This window comes from Lutra lutra, chromosome 6 (genome assembly GCF_902655055.1).
Source record: "Lutra lutra chromosome 6, mLutLut1.2, whole genome shotgun sequence".
Lineage (NCBI taxonomy): Eukaryota > Metazoa > Chordata > Mammalia > Carnivora > Mustelidae > Lutra > Lutra lutra.
In genome coordinates, this window is record NC_062283.1 from 126,981,819 (window position 1) to 127,005,681 (window position 23,863).

A 23,863-nucleotide genomic window follows, 5' to 3' on the forward strand; every position below is an offset into this window, starting at 1 on the left:
AGTGAAAAACGCAGCGGCTGTACAGTTACAGAATGGTTATAAGTGAATCTGGCTGAGATCACTTGGCTGACAGGGAGGTGGCAGGTGGGGTGGGCTGCAAATTGGTGCTGTTGCCCACCATCAGGAGAGAGAATCTGCAGCCTAATCCCAGCCCTGGAAAAGATAAAAACCCAGAATTTCGAAGAACGGTTTCTACTGAATGCCTATTGCTTTCGCATCATCTTTAAGTCGAAAAATGGGTAAGTCATGTAAGTCAGGGACTGTCTGTATTGGATCAGTCCAGATCACACATCACAGATCACAACCACTGTCAGACAGTGGTTCACCAGGACTATTTGTTCTGAGAGTAGAAAGAGAAACTTTTGATGAGAAAGAACTGCGAAGTCATGAAATAGAAAACAAGAGGAGAGAAGGCAATGATATTTGGGAAAATATACCAAAATTCCACGGTTAGGTATCCACAGATCTTTTGGTACTTTGTGAGATAATTAATGTTTGTATTCAATTTAAGGCTGAGTAATTATTGTTAACTGAAGTGTAATATGGAACACAGCTGATAGTAGGTAATAGTGGATTCTGAGATACGTACCATTATTACTTGGAAGTGCACAGTTGGCCGTTCACTATTGCATGGTACCTCCAGAGCGTTTGTTAAGCGGAAGACGACCCGGGCTGAGGATGCGATTTGATACCTTCGTACGGTATCGCTCCTGCCTCCCTCCAGGCGCACCCCAGGGACCTCCAACTAAGGCTCTTCCAGGATCAGGCGCAGAGCGCCGTGGGATCAGAGTGACAGGCCCGGACACTCGAAGCCTTCACTGGAGCAGGCGGCGGCGACGACCCGGCGCGTCCACACCCCGCGCGGGGACGCGCCCTTCCAACAGCAGGAGGCGGTGCGCCTCCCCCGGAGCCGGCGGGGAAAGCTCTGCCACCGCCGAGCACGCCAACCCAGCCGGAGGATGAATGGAAAGTTCAATCTCGCGCGCTCGGCGCGGGCAGCCAATGACGCGGCCGGGAGCGGCGGCGGGCAGGTGTGCGCGTGCTGCCGCCTGACGCAGGCTCGAGTCGAGCAGCCTGCCGCCGCCGCCGCCGCCGCCGCCGCCGCGCCCGCCGCCCCCCTCCGCCCCCCGGCCCGGCCCCCTCCTCCCCGCGCCCAGCCACCCGCCGGGCTGCGGCGGCGGAGCGGCGGCGACAGCAGATTCCGCGCCCGGCAGCCGCGCGCCGCCCTCGCTCCCCGGCCCCTCCGCATCGCGTCTCCCCTCCCGCTCACAATGTGCTGACCCTCGCGGCCCCGCCGCGCGCATCCCGGGTCTCCGTCCGCCGCGCTCCCTCAGGAAGTGACAGACTCCAGGCCCCTTCCTCCGCCCCGTCCCCCCGGACTGAACGCCACACACGTACTCACACCCTCTCTCCCGCTCACACCCGGGCTAGCGACACGACCATGAGGCCCCGGAGGTAAGCAGCACGCCCCGCAGCCGGGCGAGTGCGAGTGGGGCCGGGTGTGCGCGCGGGTGCGGACGCCGCTCGCGGCCCCGGGTCTGGCACGTGAGCAACGTCGAGGGGAGCTCGGTGCCGGGGAGCAGGAAGCAAGGAGGAGGCGCGAGCGCCAGGGAGGGGAAAGGACAGGGCAAGGTGGGGAAGTGACAGGTCTCGCAGCAAGTTGTCGTGCGGGAACCGGAGCCGCGTCCTTCCTTCTCCGGCCCTGATTTATTGCCCCCGTGTTACCACTGAGATGCGGGCGGTCGATGTACTTCCGGGTTCACACCTTTCTCTCCCCGCTCTGTGCCGCTGGGTCGGCGCTCGGTGCCGGCGCTGCGTCGCCAGCGCGGCCACCCAGTCTCTCCGCCGCGGTCGCCGCCCGCCGCTCGGAGCCGGCTGGAAGCTGAGGGCGGAGCAGGGAGGGGGCGCGGGCGACTCGGGTCGCAATGGTGCGGCGCCGGCTGGGGTCCCGGCGGCCGGTTCCCGCGGCCGGTACTGGCGCCTCGGACACGCGGGGCCGCACCAGCAGAGGGCGTCCGCACCTGCCCTTCGCGCACTTCGCCAGCGGTGCTGCTTTGTAACAGGCAGGCGTCGGGGATCCTTTTTGCTTCGGTAGTGGTGGTATACATTAATGAATTAAAACTAAGGGTTTGAGGAAAACGGAGAAAAACCCACTTGGATTTAGGTTGCTTTTGAAAAGGAAAAAAACCCCGATGCATTCGCAGGAGCATTAACTGACTACTGACTGGAACATCGGAAGCGGGTGCATTACGAAGATTTGTACTGCAAAACTTTTTTTTTTTTTTAATTGCACGTTGGTAAATATTGAGTGTTTTCGAGTAACATCTTACAGTATGTATTTAGTGTCCTCATTGCGGAAATTTCTTAAATGTAAGTAATAGTCCGCCATTTTGAATTGTTTCATGTAACACAGACTGAAATCTTAGGTTCCTGTGTTTCTTTGAGTTCCTTTCTGTTCTTTCTGTGGATTTGTTTTCATCCCATACGTTTTTAAGGTTACCAGGTATGATTGCCGTTCATGGAACTAAATTCTCCAGTGAAGATTTTTTTATCTACAATTGTTAATGCAAGGGAAGAATAAATTATACTACTGTTTTATTGTTTTTATTTCTTAGTCGCAAATATTGTGCAAGTTAAAATTATACATGGCAACTAGTGTTAGAATGAATTTAAAACATTTTACAATATCGGTGGATTTTTGTGATTTTTTACTCTGATCAAAAAAATCCTCATATTTCCTTTTTGTCCAGATGATTATCATAGTTAGCTAGGTGACATGTAAAAATGCTTTCTGAAACGCATTTGTTGGTATAGCAAAATTTTAAGTCCAACAGTAACTTATGAAACATCACAATTTAACTTTATAAAAGATTTCAGGGGAACTTTAAAATTTAAAATTACATTCTTGGAAATTTATGCCAGTTTATGTGATTCTCAAAATACAAATTTGTGATGAAATTTATGCCATTTTTTTCTGCTATGGATATGCACATATGTGAGAGGAGTTATACTGTAAGTTAACAGAACGTGTAATAATCAGTATTCCACTGAGCTTAATAATTAGACACTTGTCCATTTGGGGGAGAATTCTTTCTTCCCAAATTATTTATCTCTGAATGTATGAAATAGGACAATACAGCATGCCTAAATTTACTGAACATTTTCAGGAATTAAATTCATACAGGCCTCTTTCTAGTACTTGGTAGGGAGGGGAGGATACTACAAATGAATAAAATGCTTTATTTGACTTTTCTGTTTTGCAAATAGGATCAACTAATCATTGCTTGATAATAAAATATTAAGAATTTAAGTGTCTGGATCAATTTGTAATGCATATTGGTTATAAGAACCAGTTATAGGTGCTTCTGTGCCAACAGATCTGGAACCAAATGATTCGAGGATCAGTTCTCATTAATCCTTGTCCAGTTGCAGTATCTTATTATCTGTCTATGCCAAACTTCTTTCAGAAACAATGAAAAATTTGTTGTGAAATTAATCAGGATTTAAATAAAAAAATCTTTGTTAAGGGGGAAATACACTAGATTTTGTAAGTGAAGCAAATTGAGTGTTAATATGGTAGTGGTCAAAGTCAGTCTTCAGAATGATTTAAAGTGTGTTGCACATGTAAATTCCAAAAACACCAGGATTTTTGTAAATAAAGTGGTTTAAAGTTTTTTTAATCCTATTTACTCTGAAGAAAAAGATTAAGCATATCTTACCTCTCTGATAGTTTGATACTGTTTGCTATCTGATCATGTATAACTTTTTTTGGTATTTGTAACACCTTGCTATTATAATTTACAAACTATGAATAAAGGAAAACTAAATTTTTAAATAAAACATACATGCCAAACAGTCCTCGGGTTTAGGACTGATGTCTCTTTAAAATAATTAAAGTGCTATTCATAAATACCAGTTTTGGGGACAATATTAGAAGGCTCCAGTCAGAAAATGACCTATAAACATTTATCTTAATCCATAGCTGAGCTGATTTTAAAGAAAGAAAGTGGAGATTCATAGATGAAACAATTTAGAAGTAATTGATTATGAAAGGGCCATTGCAAATTTTTGTCAGCTAAAGAGTTTTCTTATTTGATAATTTTTAGTGGAATCTTAATTCCTTTTAAAGTTCTGTAAGTCTACAAATTTCCAGTTTTAATGTTTAAATGCTTAGAACCCGTACCTAATTTTCTTGCCTTTTAAAGGAACTATATTGTCTTTTTAAATAAGTACTGTTTTTGATGAGTCACAAAAAAAAAAAGATTTTCTAGCTTGCCACTCAGAACAATGAAAATTCCTTACATTAAAAAACTAAGATTGATTCATGTGAACATATATAGGAATATATGAAATATAGACTCACATTGGTTTGCCCACTGTGTGCATGTATACTCTGGTGTAGTTCTCTGACACAATGACTCTATAAAGTCGCTGACCATAGTGCTGAACCAAGACAGCCATATTGGTCACTGCTAAATCTGACTGAAAACTGTACAGAGAAATTGTATAGAGGTTCAATTACATCATCACTGTAGGAAATATATACATTACATTTCATACATATTTTTATGTATTCTTTTTACCCAGCTGTATTGAAATGAACAAGAAATTGTGATAGAGTTTTATTTCTTAAGTATATTAATTTATTGTATAAAATTGATTTTGAATAATGTCAGTAAAATCAATGGGATCAATGCTAGAGTTTTTTCCTTTTTTCAAAAGCTGTCACTTAGATGAAGACAAGGTTTTAAAACCAATTTAAGCAACGAATGAGTTCTCAAAAACTACACTTTTAGTTGATACCACTGTAAGTTTCAGTAAGAACTTGATATTTGCATTTTTATTCTGGTTTATTTTCTGGCACTATCAAAATCAACATAACAACTTGTGATTATTGAAATTAATAATGTTAGAAATCACTCAACTAAATTCTACTTAGAAACAATAATATAAGCAATTTCTAAAGAAAGAGAAAAATATAAATTTTGAAATTATAATGATCTTGATTTAGTACTTTGAGGAAATTTTCTATTGTCTGAAGCAGGATAAATACCAGGCTATTATTGCTTACAATATTATTGAGTTCTGTACTCTGTGAAATGAACACTAGTGTGAAACCATTGTAGAAATTACCTGAAAAGGAATGTTGTGATACATTTAATATTTTTGTAAAAAGTACTATTTTAGGCATAGAACTTTGACATTATTTTCTTAAAAATAGAATGGGTTGATATGCAGGATCATCAAATTAAGGGTCAAAGGTGACAAACCAGGACAAAGGGCATGCAGCTCATTTTCAAGCAATCAGTTTCTAGTTTTTTCATGGCTGAACAAAAGCTTAATTATATAGAAAAAAGGACTTAGTGTTGAATGACCAGTTCTAATGGTGGAAAAACATGTTTTAAATTTGCTACATATTTCAAATCACTGTTTGTTATTTGGGAATTCAAGAACCAAAATGCTACTTTTATGTTTTTCAAACAATTCTTTTATGTAACATTTTTTTCAGATTCTTCAAAAATATTTCAGCTAAAATATTCTATGCTGTACAGACTAAAAAGAGATTTTACTTTTTCTGTAGTTTTAAATTTTTTTGAAAAAAATCTGTAAATTGTTTTATCTTTTTGCATTATTCTCTTAGTATATAATCTTCTCTGCTATTTAAAATCCTATTATTTTTATTTAGTATTACATTTATTATACCATTAGATCACTGGCAGTGAGATAAGGGTGAGCAGCCTCTAAAACATTTTTTGATCTTTGTTAAATGTTTATTGAAAGTATTTCAAATGCACTGAAATTTCTCATTTAGTCATTAATCTCTTGTGGTATAAATTTTTAACCATTAATATTATATATTAAAACTTAAAATGTATTATCAAATAAAATTGTTTTGTTAATACTCTAATTAACTGGAAGTGTTTAGGTTTATTTAGAGTCATTTTTGTTTACCATATCAAGAAGCTACTCTAAAGTTTTCATCTTACAGTTATGGTGGGCCTTCAAAGTATATGTGATTAGCTTCATTAAGACAGGAATTTTGCCATTATTTTGACTCTTTAATCTAAAACCACTATTGTTTTTATTTTACTCAGTGTAACTCCAAGAGTGACTCAACTATGAGCTTTAGTATATAAAACTATTCTTTCTTATGGTGAAAAATACAGTTTTCATTAGCAAAACCAGCTGCTGTGCCTTAATTGTGCTACAACACTCACATTCAAGTTAAAGAATTGTTTACCAATTAACGTTTAACATAGTGCCTTTAAATGGTCTTGACAGTTTGCCAGTTGAATTAAGTTATTATTTATTGAAGTTTTTTATTTTCTAGAATAAAATTTTACTATAGTGTTTGAAGAGGTTGCTAGAGCTGCTCATATTTTATGTGAAACCAATAAAACTGCAGTTTATAAAATAGTTGAGAAAGTTAAATTCATCTCTGTATTTCAGCTGTATTATAGATATTAGCCTCTAAGGTTAAGTGTTTACATAATGTATTATAAATACTAAAAAGTAATATATTATAATTTACTTCATAAGTATAAAAATGCAATTTTAAAATGTTTTCTTAAAGTAATAAAAATTCATTCTTCAAGATAATGTTCTAAGCATTTTAAGAAATGTGAATTTTTCTGTGTTAACATTCCAATAACAATGGGTTTTCAACGGTGTAAAGTCACCTGGAAATATTTGTTTTACCTTAGTTTGAAGTAGGTAATTTTCTTTGATTTTTCTGTGTCTGTGTGTAGGTGAGAATACAGCATTTTCAGTTTTATCTAAAATTACAGTAGGATATTCAGTGAAATTACAAAATTATTTATCCTGATTTTACTTAGGCAGCATTTGAATTTATCTATTGACTCAATTTGCAAAAAATAATTACAGTGAAGGGTTTTAATACATACTACCATTCCTTTAGAGAACAGAGTAAGAAAACATTTTCATAAAGCACACACATTGACTTTAATATTGAACTTCTATATCTAATATTTTATTTCAAATGTGTATATGTTATATTTAAGTTGCGATAAACATAAAGGTATTGTGCTTTAGGCTTTACTGTGGTGTTTATGTAGAATGTTTGCTATATGATCTTAAATAGTAATTTTTTAAAAGCTTTCCTCCCAAATATTCTAAGAAGGAAGAGTCACATTGCTACCTATTTTGCTTTCCAAAGAATTTATTTAGTTCATTGATAATTGAGATATATTGTAAATAGGCTAATTTTTGTTATAAGCCATAAAGTGAATATTTTATTTAGTAAACCATAATGTACTTTGCATTTACATTATCTTAGAAAATACTGATAGTAAGAGAAACAAAATTTGTTATTTTAGATATCTTTTTAAATGTAGAGAAATTATAGTGATGAGAATAAGTAATGAAATAATTTTCCTTTTATTATAGTGAATATTTTTTATTGCTAAATTGTTTCTTGGCAACTTAAAGTAACTTCTTTTAAGAAGTAAAAACCAACATGATGTAAATTGAATTGAAATAAAGTTCTGAGTAATATGTAGTAGCATTTTTTATTTATTACTACTCAATTCTTTGGGCTTAAGAGCTTGGCAATTTTAAAATAAGAGCGTATAGTAAAGAATAGTTTTCTTTTACATTGAATAGTTACAATAGTGGATTAACAACAATATGTAAAGTACTTGAGAAGAATGTTGTTACATATTTTAATAGGAGGAAATATGAAATCTAAGAATGTAGTAAACAGTGATTATAAGTTAAGCAATTTTGTAATAGTATATGTATATATAAAGTAAAATTATTGAAATCACTTCATATGTGTATATTTCATATTAGCAATTGTCAAGTGATTAATTGCCTATCACATTCTCTTTTATGAAAAGATGGTTTTAAGAAAATTTTGTATACAAGTCCATTTAATTCATAAAAACCATCCTAGAAGTAGTCTGCTGGGGTTCAGAAATTCATTAAGTCATTGGTTCATTAAAAAATATGTACTGAACACTAAGGAATGTTAGGATTACAATGATGAGCTAAATATACACAGTCCCCTCCGCCCTTTACCACCACAGAGCATAGCGTCAGGTTGGGACGGGGAACATTTTCATGGGCTATTACAGCCAATTACAGTACAGTATTATATGGGAGAGGCATTGTACTCAGTATGGAACAATAAGAAAAAGACATCTAAGTGGAGATTTAAATGATTAAGAGATTATTCTAGTGAAGGAGCAGAGAAGGGTATTTTAGGATATCACAGTTTCAATTAGATTTTTGTTTTCTAAAATTTACCAAAAACTCTTATTATTAAATGAAAATGCCCATGTATGAAGTTACAAAAAGATGTTTTTGGAATTTTCATGCATTCAAAGGCTTTTTTTTAATTCTTTATTATTCATGTCATAAAATAGTCACCCATAGTAAAGATAGGAACATTTAAAATTTGTCTCATTCCTGAAATAGTTGTTCAGTAAACACTGGATGGACAGATTTTAATATCCATCTTTAAATTTAATTCTATTTTTTTCCTACCCTTGTTTTTGAAAAGTTTTAAACCATTACCTAACCTCAATAAAGTATATTAATGTCAAAATAATTCCATCTTACTTTTTCTTTGAAAGGGATGATAATATTAAAACTGTCAAAAAAAAAAAAAAAAAAACCCAAAACCAAAAAAAATCATATGTCAAGTTTAGATAGTGAAAAATCTGAACATCGTCATCATTCAAATTTATAGTAGCATTTAGCTAACTTTCTTACACCATTTGATTTTCACTTTATTAAATCTGCCATTTATAATTAAATGAAGTATTTGAAAAAATTTTAGACAAATCCCTATTGATTTTTACACGTCTTTCAAATATCTTGGTTTGAAGTTTTCTGTAACTATAAGCACATAGAGAAGATCAAGCATAGGCTGTGGGTTTTTAGAATAGGAAAACATGAGCTAGGGTTTTGTTGAAATTTATGTACAATATTTAAGTACACTCCCACTTAGAGGTACAAAACAAAACAATATAGGTTCAATACAAGGGGAAACTATTTCAATAAGTTTAATAATGGATTTTGTTAACTTTAGGGTCTGTCATTGTCTTCTGTCTTTTGGTTGTAAACACCGGATAACTGAGGGATTTAATATACAGGGGTTCACGTGCCTTTTGTTCACATTCTTCCTCTATTCTTTCCAAATCTTGCTCAGTGGAATTGTCATCCTTTGTAAGAAGAATCTTGGGTCAACATTCAGTAGAACTCTGCACTTGGAAAAGCCTTCATTTCGTTTTCAGAAGAAAATTAGATTGCAACTTAAAGAATTTACACATAATGGTTTATTTTCTGTGAGTTGATATGGTAGATGTAGTGTATAAAGGTTGGTTAAGGGAAGAAAGACAATCCTGGGTGGTAGCAGGTGAGTGGATGCATGTTCAAACCAATCTATTTTCCAAACCTCCATAACTCTAAACCCAGGGAAAAAATGATAAATCAGTGGTCAGCAGCAGTTTCTCTTCCAATTGCTATACTTCATTACCAGGTAACCTCTTTATTTCAAGTTTTATTGTGTCATGAGATCTGCCAGTGGAAGTATTAAAAACATTAGTACATACTCATATTTTTGAAATAAAACTGTTTTTTCTTTTTAAATTGTAGGTTCATATATCTTATACTTTTAATTAAATATACTTAGTGATTAAGCATACTACCATTAAAGCAATTTTTTTCACATAGTATATGAATGTAATGGACCCAATATGAATGGTATAGTACCACAATTATATTCTCATGATTTATCTTCTAAAATATCTGAAGAGTCAAATAAGTTCATCAATAAAATGTTGTTAAGTTAGATTGATTTTTAACAGTGGCTTCAAAAATAGGATTTTTTAATTACAGTGTAAAACTGAAAAAATTTAAAACTATTCTTCATAAAATTGGGTCGTGAACAATTAAGAGTAATCTTAATGGTTTTGTTTAAGATGTTTTTTAAACCAATGTCCTTTAATAGGAATGAAAGGCAAGTTTATGCCAATTGGTTGTGATTTTGCTGGTTAAGTCTTAAATTGTTAAAAAAAAAGTTTACGGGTCACTTCACAGAGTCAAACACCTAAGCATTTTATTGGTTTCTAATAAGCCATTAAACTGAAGAAGAGGCAATTATGTAGGCAATTAATGTAGTACTGACTTGAGTTCTCTGATTTTAGGTTCTTCAGAAGATGATGAGGTCATTCAACCAGGTTTCATCAGCCCCAGGTTAGTCTTTACTTTTTTTCCAATTAAATATTTAACTTGACTAAGGTTATGAAAAGGTTACTGGGGGCATATAAGAAAACTTGACTCCACTTTGGCAAGAAGGGTACCATATCCTACTGTACTCCAGATGATTTCATCTATAAACTCATACTCCCACCAGAATTGTGTGGAAGAAATATTCTAATTAACTCCTTTTCCTTCTTATTTTAGCAGAATTGGATTTTGTGATTTCCTTTTCTGTTATTCATGCAAGATAGATAACAGATATTTAAATGCTTATGGAGATTTGTGGCTTGTTCATTTTTATAACTCCCATAACAAAATAGGAACTTAGAGATACCTGTTTGAATTAAAGGTAACACTTGGTGCTATTTCCAGATAATTTACCATAACATAAACAGCACAATATATTAAACATTTTTCAGTGATTCAGGAAATTTTCTTAATCTGGAAGCTCCATTTATTTTGCTTTTCAAGAACATGTATGAAATTTGTTCCTCATTGTACTGCAAAAATAAATCATATGAACTCATAATAATTTAAACCTAGACTTTAAAAAATACATACCCTTTTATTTCTTTAGGTGTGCTATAAAACCTAGACTTTTGATATGTAAACCTTTTTTTAAAAGATTTTTAAAAAATTTATTTATTTGACACGGAGAGAGATCACAAGTAGAGAAGAAGGCCATGGGGGTGGTGCGGGGGAGAAGGGGGACAGGCTCTCTGCTGAGCAGAGAGCCCGATGTGGGGCTCTATCCCAGAACCCTGAGATCATGACCTGAGCCGAGGGCAGAGGCTTAACCCACTGAGCCACCCAGACGTCATGATAAGTAAACCTTCTATTACTGAAATTAACTGAAAACTTACTTTTCAGTAATAATTCTATTTGATGATAATGTAGTATTTTGGTTTCTGCTGTGCTGAATTTAGTGTCTTGGGTCTACTTTTGATAAATACTAGTTTGAAAACATACTTAAGTGCTGTAATATGACAAGGTTTATGAGCATTAGTAAGTACAAATAAAAAGCTGTTATTCTATTATTCTGTAAACTTATTAAATATAAGATTGCATGTAGCAAGAGGAAGTAGTGGAGATCAAATTTTTAATGAGGAAGCCACTGATGGGCTCTGCTATTTGACAAACACTTTACTTTTCTCTAGAGTGAATCCTTTGACATGGAGATGATGCTCTTAATGAGTATCCTGAACTAGAAGATTCTGAAAAGTTGCTACAATATTTTCATTTACCAACGAGTTGCTCCTTACTACTGGTTATATTTTTTCTCTGGTGGCAAATTGGAGGCAGTTCAGAGACCTTTTTCTTTTCTGTTGGGAAATAATGTTAACACCAACGTGTTAAGTGACTGCAATAAAGTTTCATGTCTGTGTTTCCTTGTGACTAAAAAAGTGTTGGCCAGGGAGAGGCTCCACTTTGACCAAAAGAAAGTTTATTTCCAGAGATTACGTTTAAGCTGAAAAACTTGAAGATTGACTGGTTCAGTCTCCTCACATTGCTGATGAGGAAACTGAGACCCAGAGAAGGTCAATGATTAGCCTTCGGTCATAAGGTCATTAAATGGGACCAGAACTCTGGCCTCCAGTTTCCTTTTCTTTTCCCTTTCCCTCTTTCTTTCTTCCTCCCTTCCTTCCTTCCTGCCTACCTTCCTTCCTTCCTTTCTTCCCTTCTCAAATTTTATTTAGTTTAAGTAATCTCTACACCCAACATAGGGCTTGAACTCACCACCCCAAGATCAAGAGTCCCATGCTCTACCAAACTGAGCAAGCCAGGCAACCCTGGTCTTCAGTATATAGTTAGATATTTTTTCTCCACAGATTTGCTTCTCATGTAGGCATCTTCAAAGTCTGAAGATTTCTTCTCACTTGCCTAATCTTTTACTCCTGCTCTCTTCTTTCCTTTCCATTTTCCATCTACCCGTCTCCTTCCTGCAAATAAACCCAAAGTGAAGATATTAAAGAAATAACTTGGAAGCAGTCTATACTCTTATTTCAGCTTATTATTTCTTTTGATGAGATCAAGTTTTAAAGAATAAATTTTCATTCATTACAGGGAAAGACTTGTATGTTTACATTATTTAGTGTAATTTCTATAAACAGAAAGTATTCACTGCAAAAATATTCTTAAACTATGAAAAATACATGTTCAAATATTATAGGTGAAAAATATAACTCATTTTTTCAAATAAAACATGAAGCTTCTTTTTGTGCTATTTTGGGCAAAATAATGTAATGCTTATCACCAAATGATCTTTCAAACCTATTTCTATTCCAATTAAAATCATTTAAGGAAGTTTTAAGAACAATTCAGAAAATATTTGGGAGGAATAATAACAAAATTTATATTTCTCCTTTTCATTGGGGGAGAAGTATATTAATAGAATAGGATTTTTTTCTATTCCAGTTTTTTTTTTTTTAAAAGAAAGTTTCTACAAAATGGTGGTCTTAAAATAATCCTCCTTTTCTGAATTAATTGTGTTGCTTTAAATATTTTGCTGAAAGATAACTGATCAAAAAGGAAAGAAAGTTGTTTGCTTTTGAAATTTGAAGGCAATTTATCTGGAAAACTTCAGCTTTATGCTAATCAATTCCTGTTTTTCTGTAATTTAATTATACCTGGGGAAATGTGTAAAGATATTTAAGGAAAAAAATTAAGAGATTTTTACAGCTGTCTAAAAATTATCAAAAAATCCTCAAATTGGAACAATTGTATTTAAGCCAGAGCATTTTGCTTCCAGGTAAGGAAATTAAATGAGAATGGAATTTTGCTTTTTGGAAACAAAAACAAAATTATCCCCCTCCCCCAATTCTGAAGTGCCTCTACTGTAAGACCAGTGCACCCAGGCAAGTACTCTTTCATTTGACTCCGTATTGTAACAATTTCAAGAAAAGTAATTTGCGAGTAGTTTACTGATACACAGTGAGTGGGAGGGATCGGGAACAGTTTGCACGTCGTGTGGGTGCGCAGCTTTTGGCAGGGAAACCTCACTCCGGGCTCCAGCGTTGGTTCCCTAAAATGATCCCTAGCTGCCCCCCACCCCCTTCCCTGCATAAGTCTTTTCCTGGTTTCCAAAGGCGCATTGCCACATTTTCCCGGCTTCCCGAAAGGACGGCGCCAGAGTTCTGTCTGAAGACAGCTCCATTTTAGGTTTGACTTGATGGGGGAGTGGAGGTGGTGGTGGTGGTCCATCTCGGGTTCTGATTGCGCTCCCCTTTGACTTCACTTCTCCTAGATAGCAGACATCTGACATCTCACAGATAAAGGGACCAAATTATAAGTGCCATACATATGCAGTAAAAGAAGATTGTGCCAAGTGTTGCCTTCATAATAGTGAAGGCATGGGTTTCTTTTGTTTAGTGTTCTTGGGGAAAAAATGACAAATTTAAAAGCCCTTATTAATGAGAAATCACCAGCCTCTTTGGAATGGTTTGACTTCTGGAGAGGAGGTGGGGATGTGATGAATAAAGGGAAAGGTGACTGGGGAGAGAAAGGGGACAGGAAGTTGCTGGGGCGGGAGGTGGAGGGAAAGGGCGGATCCGCTGGCCTGGGGGTCTTGGCGACCCTGGGGCGCAAGCTGCGCGGGAAGATTCGCGGCTGCGAAGGCGGCGCTGGGGCTGCAGACCCCAGCCTTATTTGCCGGGAGGAGAGCGCTGGTGGAGTCGCTCGCCGCAGTGCCACGGCCCCTCCTCCTAGTTTTAAGAAGAACCAAAGCATTGTTTCTGCTGGAATAGAAGTCACTCATTGCTTATAGTTGACAGCAACTTTGGTGGCTCTGGCACCTCTTTAGGCTCCTTGCATTGTACTGTTGGAGTTTTTGGAGGGGGAAAAAAAAAAGGAAAGAAAGAAAACAGCCAATAAAATATGTACTTCATTTTTTTAAATGAAGAAGAGATCTTAGATTGTGATGACGAATAGGCATAGGATAGGTTAATTCCTTAATTTCTCTCCCCAGTGTGTTGATGATTCTTTGTCACTACTTGAACTCATTTTTGAAACATTTTGAAAGAACTATGATAAACCAAGCTACTAAAAGATTTGGCTTTCACAAAACATGCATTTTGAGTCAAACACAGGTCTTTCTGGCACTAAAAACAAGTAGGAAATGAGAAAAAAATTAAAACCAGAAGACTTCAGGAAGGTGACAAATTGGAAAGCATTCTAGGAGATTCATAGGACTATTTTCTGTGAAAGAAGCACTTTTAGAGCTTAAAGAGATTATGGTCAGTTTTATAAAAGGATTTTAAGCAGAAAAGATGAATCTATTTGAACGACAATGCCATATCCCTGAAATAGTGATATTTTCTGTCTCACTGTGTCTCCTTCCTTCACTCCCTTCCCAATTTGCTCCCCTCCTCCTCTTTTACTCTTTCTCTTCTCTTCTCTCCCTCTGTCTTTCCTCCCCATCCCCCAGGTATGTACACGTATTTGGCTTAAATTCTTTGTGAATGAATGTTAGAGGATTTCTCAGAGTTCCCAGTTGGAAAAAGCCTTCTACACAACTTGAAAGGCTGATGTCCCTCTCAGGAAATGAATGAGTCGATAACCTCTGACACCAGTGACCAGTCCAGTGAACCCTACCTTAATTCCACTAATACTGGAGGCCCCCAATCAGGCGAGGCTCTGATTCTCATAACCATACCATTCAATGTGGTTCAGTTATGGTATTTCACAGTTTTTCATATATAGATCGATAGGTTTGAATCTCATCAAATTTAACAATTAGCAAGGGTTTCAGAATCCACCTATATATGGTTTCTGATTTTTATGATGATTAACTATCTTCTAATTAAAAATAAACTTACAGATAAAATATTGTTTACCATAAATGTGTGTTGGTGACAACACTAGACTATACTGGTCTATGAATTTTATGATAATTACTTTAATAAATAATGGCACTTAACCCTTAATTTCCATGAATACTTTTTCAGATTGTTTTTCTCTGTTTCCAGATGTTGATTTTATCAGATGTTAATTTTTTTTATCATATGTTGATTTTAAAAAACAATTCTCTCATTTAAGATATAAAAAACAAATAACTTATTTTAAATTAGTTTTTTATATTTCAATATTATGTAAGATGTTTAAACTGAAATGCCATCGTTAAAGTTACTTCATTATAGGTCAGCGTAATTAATGCCTAAAAATGTTTTGTTAGCAAATAATTTTTTTGAGCACTTTTGTTACTCTTGCAAAATCATTTGGATTTTTACACTTTTGCTTCCCTCCCTACCAGCTAGAACATGGTTATTCTCCCCAAAGTAAATAAAATGAGAAAGCTTTATCTCCTTTTCTGGGAAGCAACAAAAGAAATAAACACGAAAAATCTTTCCAAATTAATCAGTCTTGATTGATGCCTTTTACCAAAAAAGGCTGAAAAAAACATATTTAGATACACCCATTTATTTCAGTTCTGAACCAATTAGTATGAATTTATATTTAGTTATTTAATATGGGGACGAGGTGTAAATAGGTGCATTCTGTGGGTTTTCAAATGCTTTTAGATTCAGAGTGCCCACATTTTAGTTTGTGAGAAACAGTGGCTGGAGTTAGGAGTGTAGTCCTGTTTGAAGCGCCGGGAGGGGGATTGCGGGTAAGGTGGGGGAGGGTCAACGCTGTAGCTTTGCCCAAGGGAAGTGGTATCTGTACAGTTTCTCCGTAAACTGCTTGTTTAAGAAAATGGGGGGTATAGTAGGGGAAAGAGTGGTGGGGCTTTTAAGGTTTCAAAAACAGGTTGTATTTTATATTTTAAAGGAAGTAAAGCATTTCTAGTTGACCCATAATATTTATTGTATTCGATGAGGGCGGTAATATTGGAGTCAGCATCTAGTGATCAACGATCGTTTGAATCAATTTGAAAGGTAAAGGATAAGCATTTTGAAACTGGGGCCAGGCCAGAGAAGAGACAGTGGGAGCCTAATCCGTTATTACATTTTCGTTTATTTGACTCGTCTGTCCATTGGTAGTGGACTTTTTAAATGTCAGGGTCCGATCAATATGATATGAATTTACCTTTTTTCTCCCACTTGTCCTCTTTCCTTTCCCCTCCCCCCCGCCTGCCACCGCTTTTTTTTTTTTTTTTTTTTTTTTTTCCCTCCCCCACCTCATTCTCTGGCTCTGCAGCCGCCTGTGCTGGCGGCTCCTCTTCACCTCCCCTGCCTGGCGCTCCCCTCCCCCTCCCTGCCTTACGTCGTCTTGCTCTTGGGGAACAATCGCCGCTGATTGAGGTTCACTCTATGTTAGGCTGGAAAACTGGTCTGTTATTTAGGAAGTCATTAATCACATCTCCTCCCCCGGAAAGAGATGGCGGAGAAACCTGTGAAGTACAATTCCCCCTTCAAAATGTTCAGAAATGATAAACCTAAACGTAATTTGAGTACGTGAAGGTGCTAGCGATTTTTCCGGTAGGGTCTTATTTTAAATTTGAAAAAAATTTCTGGGCACGATCAGGTAATTGTACGCTTTCGTCTTATTGTATGTGTATGTTACTATTATCCAAAGTTTCGTGGAGATGTAATTAGGTTTAATTAGATCGTTTGTAAATTATATATTTTCCTCTAAGAATTGAATTAAATATGAAATTTGCACTCCGGGCAGGTTTACTACTATGGAGCAGCTGACTTGTTAGGGGTGAAAAAAAAGCGTAACATCGGTTGCTTTATTTAAATGGCTTTTTCCCCCTAAATGAGATTATTTAGACAGGCTTGTGTGTAAGGCACGCGTGTGCACATATATGACTGCCGTTTTTCTAAATCGACGATTCATAGGAACCCTCCATTGTGTTTAAGTAAAAGCACGAAATCAGCAATCTGATTTATCGTAAAGAAGCGTCTCAAATTCTCTTTAAGATAACATGTTTGAGTTTTTCATGTTCATTCATAAATTATTTTGATGTCAGCATAGATGAAATGGCGATTGGTTATCTCTTCCTCTTGCCAGCCCCTTAAGGATCCGAGGTGAAATTAGTAGCAAGAAAGCATGTAATTGACAAAGTCACGTGGCTCAGGGGGCCAGAAACTGGAGAGAGAAGAGAAAAAAATCAAAAGAGGGAAAGCACATTAGACCATGCGAGCTAAATTTGTGATCGCACAAAATCAAGATGTTAGATTGATGCAGAAGATCGCTCCGTTCCAAAGGGAAACTTTTCATCTCACGAGTTTGGAGCTGAGGGCCCGTGGGGCAACATGGCCGAAGGTTAATTTTCTTTTCTATTGTTTTACTGTGATTTTCTCTCTTCCTTTCTCTCCACCCTCCCCCTTTCCCACCCTTCTTTGCCCGTCCCCCCCTTCCCCTTTTACCCCAATACTGGGCTTTACCCCCGCTCCCCATCGCGCAATAGGGCTTTCTGCAACCTATTGTTATAGATCTCCAAAAATGTTTTGTACCGCCCACACTGATTCACAACTTGAAAAGCTTTCAGTGGGCTATTGTTTGAATTGTTTGAGTGTGATTAAGCGCAGTTTCAGTTAGTGAGCCCAAGAAAACTTTTATACACCTGCCCCCTCCCCCATTCCACCCCAACTTTAATTGAAAGTTATTGGGGGGGAGGGGAATGCACAGTGCAAATAACCCTGGATTCGCTGCTGCCGCATGTGCACTAACTAGTTCTAACCATCTTCAGGATTTCTCTTTCCTCCTCGTGCCCTCAGGAGAGAATAGTTTCGCTGAAAATTTCTCTTTGTAAATGGGATCAGTGTTAAATCAGCAATATGCAAGTAAAATATCGCATGCTGTACTGTATTATGTGGCTGGAAAATGGAGTTAAATGAAAAAGTACACGTATGTACAGAAAAGTGGAAGTTGATGTGATCGATAGAATAGTGTGGCTCCCGCCTCCCCCGCTTCCCCCTTTTAACCCTTTCCTTTTAAATATTTTCTGTAGAAAAAAGGAATCAACCATTTTTTTGAGTTTCTATTTCTTACCCCCCACACCCCAATCAGGTTCCCCCCCCCCCCCCTCTCTTTCAGTGAACAGTTTGGGAATCCAGACTAACTGACTCTTTTTGTCCTGTTCTACTCAGGCGGGGCAAGCAAAGGTGGTGGAGAAGAGCCCGGGAAGCTGCCAGAGCAGGCAGAGGAAGAATCCCAGGTTCTGCACGGAACTGGCCACTGTAAGTGGTTCAATGTGCGAATGGGATTTGGATTCATCTCCATGATAAACCGAGAGGGAAGCCCCTTGGAAATTCCAGTCGATGTGTTTGTACACCAAGTAAGCCAAACTTCTTTACCCCCCCTTCTCTTTTTTTCCATGTGCCAGAGTTGGTCAGTAGGTTTGTCAATGGACATACACTGAAAAAGGAACTCTTCCTTACCATCCTGAGTTAATCCGGTTTTTAGGGTATGTGTACGGACCCCTTACTATGTATCTTTTTCTAATCAGAAAATGTAGTCTTTGAAATTTCATTGCTATGGTGCTGGTTGACTTTATTAGCAAGTTCCCCTCTTCATTCGACAGCGAAACTGCTGTAGTGTGGCTTCCGGTGTTACCGGTTACAATATACTCTGTCTGTCGCCTAGGCAGAGTGAACGAATGGGGAAATGAATGAAGAGACAGTAATCATTTTAAGTTTAAAAAAATTGCTATTATAGGAAATGTCTGGATCCCCTTACTTTTGGTATCTTCAGTCGCAGTAGCTTCCCCTATTTATTTGTTTCTGCTTCCCGGAGAGTCATTTGTAGAGCCAAATAAAAATAATTTGATTTTATAGTAAAATAAAATAGAACACTGTTGGCCTACTGTGGGTTTGAAGAAATGCCAAGAGAAGATGTTTGGTAATCAGGCATTTTGGAAATGTGCTCCCTTTTAGGGCATGGGTCCAAGGATACTGTCTCTTTAAGAAACTGAACTCAAAAAACATGTGGCCAGCTGTGGCTCTAGTTTTTATGTTTAAAATGCTCTCCTCTGCTACTTTGAATAAATTTCCACCATTGCTTATATCATGTTGTAATTTGTAAGATGCTTAAATACCAAACAGAATGTCATTGCTTATCATTTTCAAAATTTTAACCTGGAAACAAGTGAATTTTCACTCATTTTCACTCCTCTATTGCTTAATCTAGTAAAAAGAAAAAAAAATACAATTTGTGAGCTTGATTATTTCATTGAAAGAAGGTAATTCTCTGTAAGGAATTCTTAGGAGTAAAGGGATTTAAGACCAAAGAGGTTTATTTTGGCTTGACATTTAAGTTTAAAAAATTGAGTGAAATGCTCTCAATACTACAGGTTGACTGAGTGCAGGAAACACTTAGTATATTTGCATGAAAAGTATATATTTTATTTGATACTGTGTTGCATGTTCCTGGTAATATTTACAACCTCCTATACTCCCCAAGGAATATCATCTTCAAATTAAGTATATAAACAATAGAAACATATGAAACCATTCTGTTTTGATCTGTTGTCCTGTGGTGGTTGGTAGCTTCCTGACCTTGCTGTGTGGTGTGTGTTTTCCTTTCCTAAGGGCCTTGCCATCAATATTGGCTGTTTACATGTGGAAGGATCAGCATAATCTGTGAATTGAAACAAGGTTTAAATATATAAATAGAAGTCCATAGACAGGCTACTGGATTTTATGCCCCCTACTTTATATTGCAAAATGAACCTACATTTTCTGCTTTTTTTTTCTCCCTATACTGAATGACTGAAATCATTGACAAATCCATTTTCTCTCAGGCTCTGGCTTTCCCCACTTTGAACCTTCTTGAGGTTGTTAAATTGTTCTTTACGATCTCATAAATTTGTTTTATAGATGAATGAAAAAGAATAGCCCTTTTCTTCTTTGATCACACCTTGTTATAATTTGGTTTCCTGTGTTTACCTTTTAATACATTCAAATATTACACATTTCATTAACCAGCATTAATGTTTAGAATCACAATTAATCCAAATTCAAGCTGTTTAATGGTTATATGTTGCCAAACTCAAGTGTATCCACTGAATTATGAAATACCATATTGCTGGAAAAGTTTTACTTACAGATAGTGAAGAGTTTCTAGAGTATAGATATTGGTTATTAATATTAAACTTGCTTTAATCTTATGTTACAAATCACATATTTACTAATAAAACGGTATTAAAATGGTGTATGAGAAAAATTCTCATAAAATTTGTATATTTGTATTCTTACATTTTTAGGAAGAAGTATGTAAAAAAGTTGATAAAACTTAAGTATTAGAATTTTTGTGATGTAAAAAACCAGAGCAGTGATACTCTGTAAATTAAAATTAGAAAATGATTTTTTAAGGAGTCTTTTTGATGGCTACAGTATTTGTTTTTTTGAAACATATCTCACTTTTTTCCTAGGGGAAAATTATGTAGATTTCAGTTGCTTTTTTATTTTTTTCTTATTGATTTAGATGCCTTGGTAGAGGAGTTTCTCTTATATTGGGACTCACATTATTACATATAAATCATATGAATAATTCTTTTGAACAAGGCAGGAATCCTACAGATTTTAGCCAAGCAATTGCAATAATTAGATGTTTATAAATGATGTCTGCAGGCATGATGTCAGCATCACTTACACAATCAGGTTGCAGCTCAGGACCACATAACAAAAGTTTTTAAAATACTTTTTAAATTACTATTTTACTGCCATTTTTACTGTATGAGAATTTTGGAACACATACTATGTTTAATGTATAATTAAAATTAGATTTTCCCCCATTATGTCTATATACTATTTTGTTATGAAAGAATAATCATTGTTGGTAATTAGGAATTTTGAATGTTCAGCTGGACCAATATCTACTCATTATTTTAAGTACATGGAATAGTTTTGGGGTTTCTTTTTAGTCTTTAGAAATACATGTGTTACTAGGTATTTTTTAAGTATTACAAAACATTTTTAATTGTATATATTTGGGGAAATAAAAAAATGATTTAGTTTGACATAATATTTCAAAGTTCATGCCATGGCTCCCAGGAATTTTTTTTCTTTAAAAAATATTGACTACATATACTTCAATAATAAATACATAAAATACATAAAAATAAACAGGAATAACAAAAAAAAAATCTCTACTGCAAAGAATTGCACATTAAGAACAATTTAGTTGCTATGAAATTAGGAGAATACATGCATGTGTAGTTTTAAAATAGAGCTGTACATTCATAGTTAACATAATTCTATTTAAAATTTGTTGGCAAGAATACAATCACATTTTCTTCTAGTCTCTGTAGTGTTACCAACATCTCAAAAATAAAGATGACTTAGGTGCTGTACTTTTCTTATCTTTAGACTTTTTGATAAATGCAGTGAGATTCTGCTATTTGAGAATGTTATGTGACCATTGGTAGTTTAAAAATGACAGTCTTCATTTGACTTCCTAATATTAACTTGTGATTTAAATGATCATATGATTATGAACTGGTAATGAATATGTGTATTTTGACACACGTTAATATGGACACTTGATAGCATTTAATAATAGTTTTAAAAACTTACAAGAATATATAGATACTATGTTTTTGAATTTTGTTACAGCTTATTGTTTTTGAGTTGTTCCTTAAAATATTTGATAATTAAAATTGGAAAATCTTGATGATGATTTAGTTTGTAAATAGGATACGTTTGTAGGAATTTCTTACTTGAGAGTCCAGTGCAAAGCATAGAGATTTGTCTCTTAATTGAATTAAGAATATACATACATGGTTAGTTCAGATTTGTAAGTCTAGGTTGCTACTAAGGTGATTTCGTTAGTGAGAGTACAATTATTTTGTAAGTGCTAATAATTAATATTTCTTTTAGTTTATCATTACTGATAAGTTCAAAGAAATTGCATCCACAGTTAGGTTGTGGGATAACATGTTTAAATTACCTGGAGAGGTCTCTTACAACCTTTTGAAATATTATAAACTTTGACAGACCTTAAATATTTAATGATAGTTTAGATGACTCACATATTAAAGTTAGATCTTTTTGGAGAAGGGCAGTGTTCCCTAATAACTACTTATTGATGTTTATTATCATGTAAGTTTTTCTTTACATAAATTTTGGTATTTATTTCCAAAGTCATTTTTCTTACCTAATAAGAAAAAGTAAATCTTATTTTGTTGGGGGTGGGGTGCAGAATCCATTCTCTTTATTTTCCTCTCTTCAGCTCATTTGCATAATAATATTTTCTTTGCTTTTTCAGTTATATATCTATAATTCTTTGCCATCACTATGGTATAAAGAATTCTTAACATAGATGTATTTCATTTATTTCACTGCTTATGTAACAATTTTTTTTTCTGGAGAGAAAAGTGTAATTTTAAAATGTCTATAATTTAGCTACCATTACTTGATTAGGCTTAAATATTTATTAATAATTTGGTTTTGAATTCTTAATTTACCTTCCATGTATTGATGTTTTCTTCTTATGCTCTTTATTTCTGACTTATACTTTGATCTTAATGAAAAACACAAATGTCTGTGTTACAATGATTTATATTTTTTATGTTCCTTTTATTACTTTGCTCAGAAAATATCTCAAAGCAATGGAAATAGAAGAAATAAGAATAATTAGTATAACTGAGATAAATTTAAAGCATTTTTATTAACAGTAGAGGATATGAAAACTTTTGGAGATGGATAGTTTTTAAATATATGAAAATTTTATGTATTATACACAGTTCAATTGATGTAGCAGAAAGTTCATGTCTCAGTGGTTATTAATTATACAATTTATGAAAACAAATTTACACCAGTATGTTCTTGTTTAATGATTTTTTTTCATAATATTTCATCACCAATTTATTAGCCATCTTTATTTTTATCATAGTTTAGCATGAAAACATCTTTCACATGGAAAATAATTGTGGTTATTATTATTCTTGGGGCTGTTGAAAATGTCAGTGTCAAAAACTATTTAGATAAAGTAAAATCTTAGCAATTATAAAAATACCATTTAACAGTTACAGCTCATTTATTAGTGAGTTACACATTTTAATATTTTGAAAATGGTTCCTAAAATTACCAAATTTTCAAGATGATTTGCTGAGTTGACCAATTTGGAAGAATCCTAAATGAAATGCTTTAAAGCTATTTAATTAGAAAATTACATTTAAAGACATTTAAATCAAAATTTTATGACTTTTATTGTCTTAAAAGATATTAGATAATTTCCTTCCAATTTTCAAATGCTGGTCCATTTTCAAGACCCTTTTTTTGTTTTGTTTTTGTTTACTTCTAAAAGATATTTTTATCCTAATTCAATTTAAACATGAAGTGTGAAATGGCCACATGTTTAAAATAGTCTTCCTCATGTTAAAGATTATTGATGCATATTAATTATACTTCAGTAAAAAAATGAATAAAGATTATTGTATTTTCCTCTTATTTTTTATTTTTCTTTTTTTTAAAGACTATTCACAAAAAAATGAAGGCAATAAATCAAAGAATTGTTTTTTAAACAAATATGTGAGAAACCACTTACAAGTATTTAGCATAACAACTTTAACATACCTTTAACAGAATCTTAGAGTTCTTGGGTTTCATAGGAGGTTAAAAACTTCTTTTGTTGCCTACATTCAACATGGTGGATAAAAAGTGAGATCATTGTAAATTTTGTTGCTTTGGGGCAGCAAGAAAGCCTTATTATTTAAACTTGCCAGAATTCTTTCTGTTCAGAAATTACAGAT

At 35.4% G+C, this 23,863-nt stretch overlaps 1 protein-coding gene across 5 annotated transcripts in view; it reads left to right on the top strand.

Annotated features, from left to right (window-relative positions):
• The first annotated feature begins 1,131 nt into the window (after positions 1-1,131).
• The window catches only part of LIN28B (lin-28 homolog B), a 148,145-nt gene continuing 125,413 nt past the window's right edge, over positions 1,132-23,863 (top strand). The window contains exons 1-4 of one of the 5 annotated variants that reach the window (XM_047734770.1): positions 1,132-1,455; positions 10,173-10,221; positions 17,179-17,433; positions 18,261-18,448. In XM_047734770.1, the coding sequence (XP_047590726.1) occupies positions 17,424-17,433; positions 18,261-18,448 (198 nt within the window). In that variant the 5' untranslated portion in view covers positions 1,132-1,455; positions 10,173-10,221; positions 17,179-17,423. Of the gene's footprint in view, positions 1,456-1,973; positions 2,371-10,172; positions 10,222-12,850; positions 12,977-17,178; positions 17,434-18,260; positions 18,449-23,863 lie in introns of those variants that run through there. The other 4 variants (XM_047734771.1, XM_047734768.1, XM_047734769.1 and 1 more) reach the window with 4 other exon arrangements.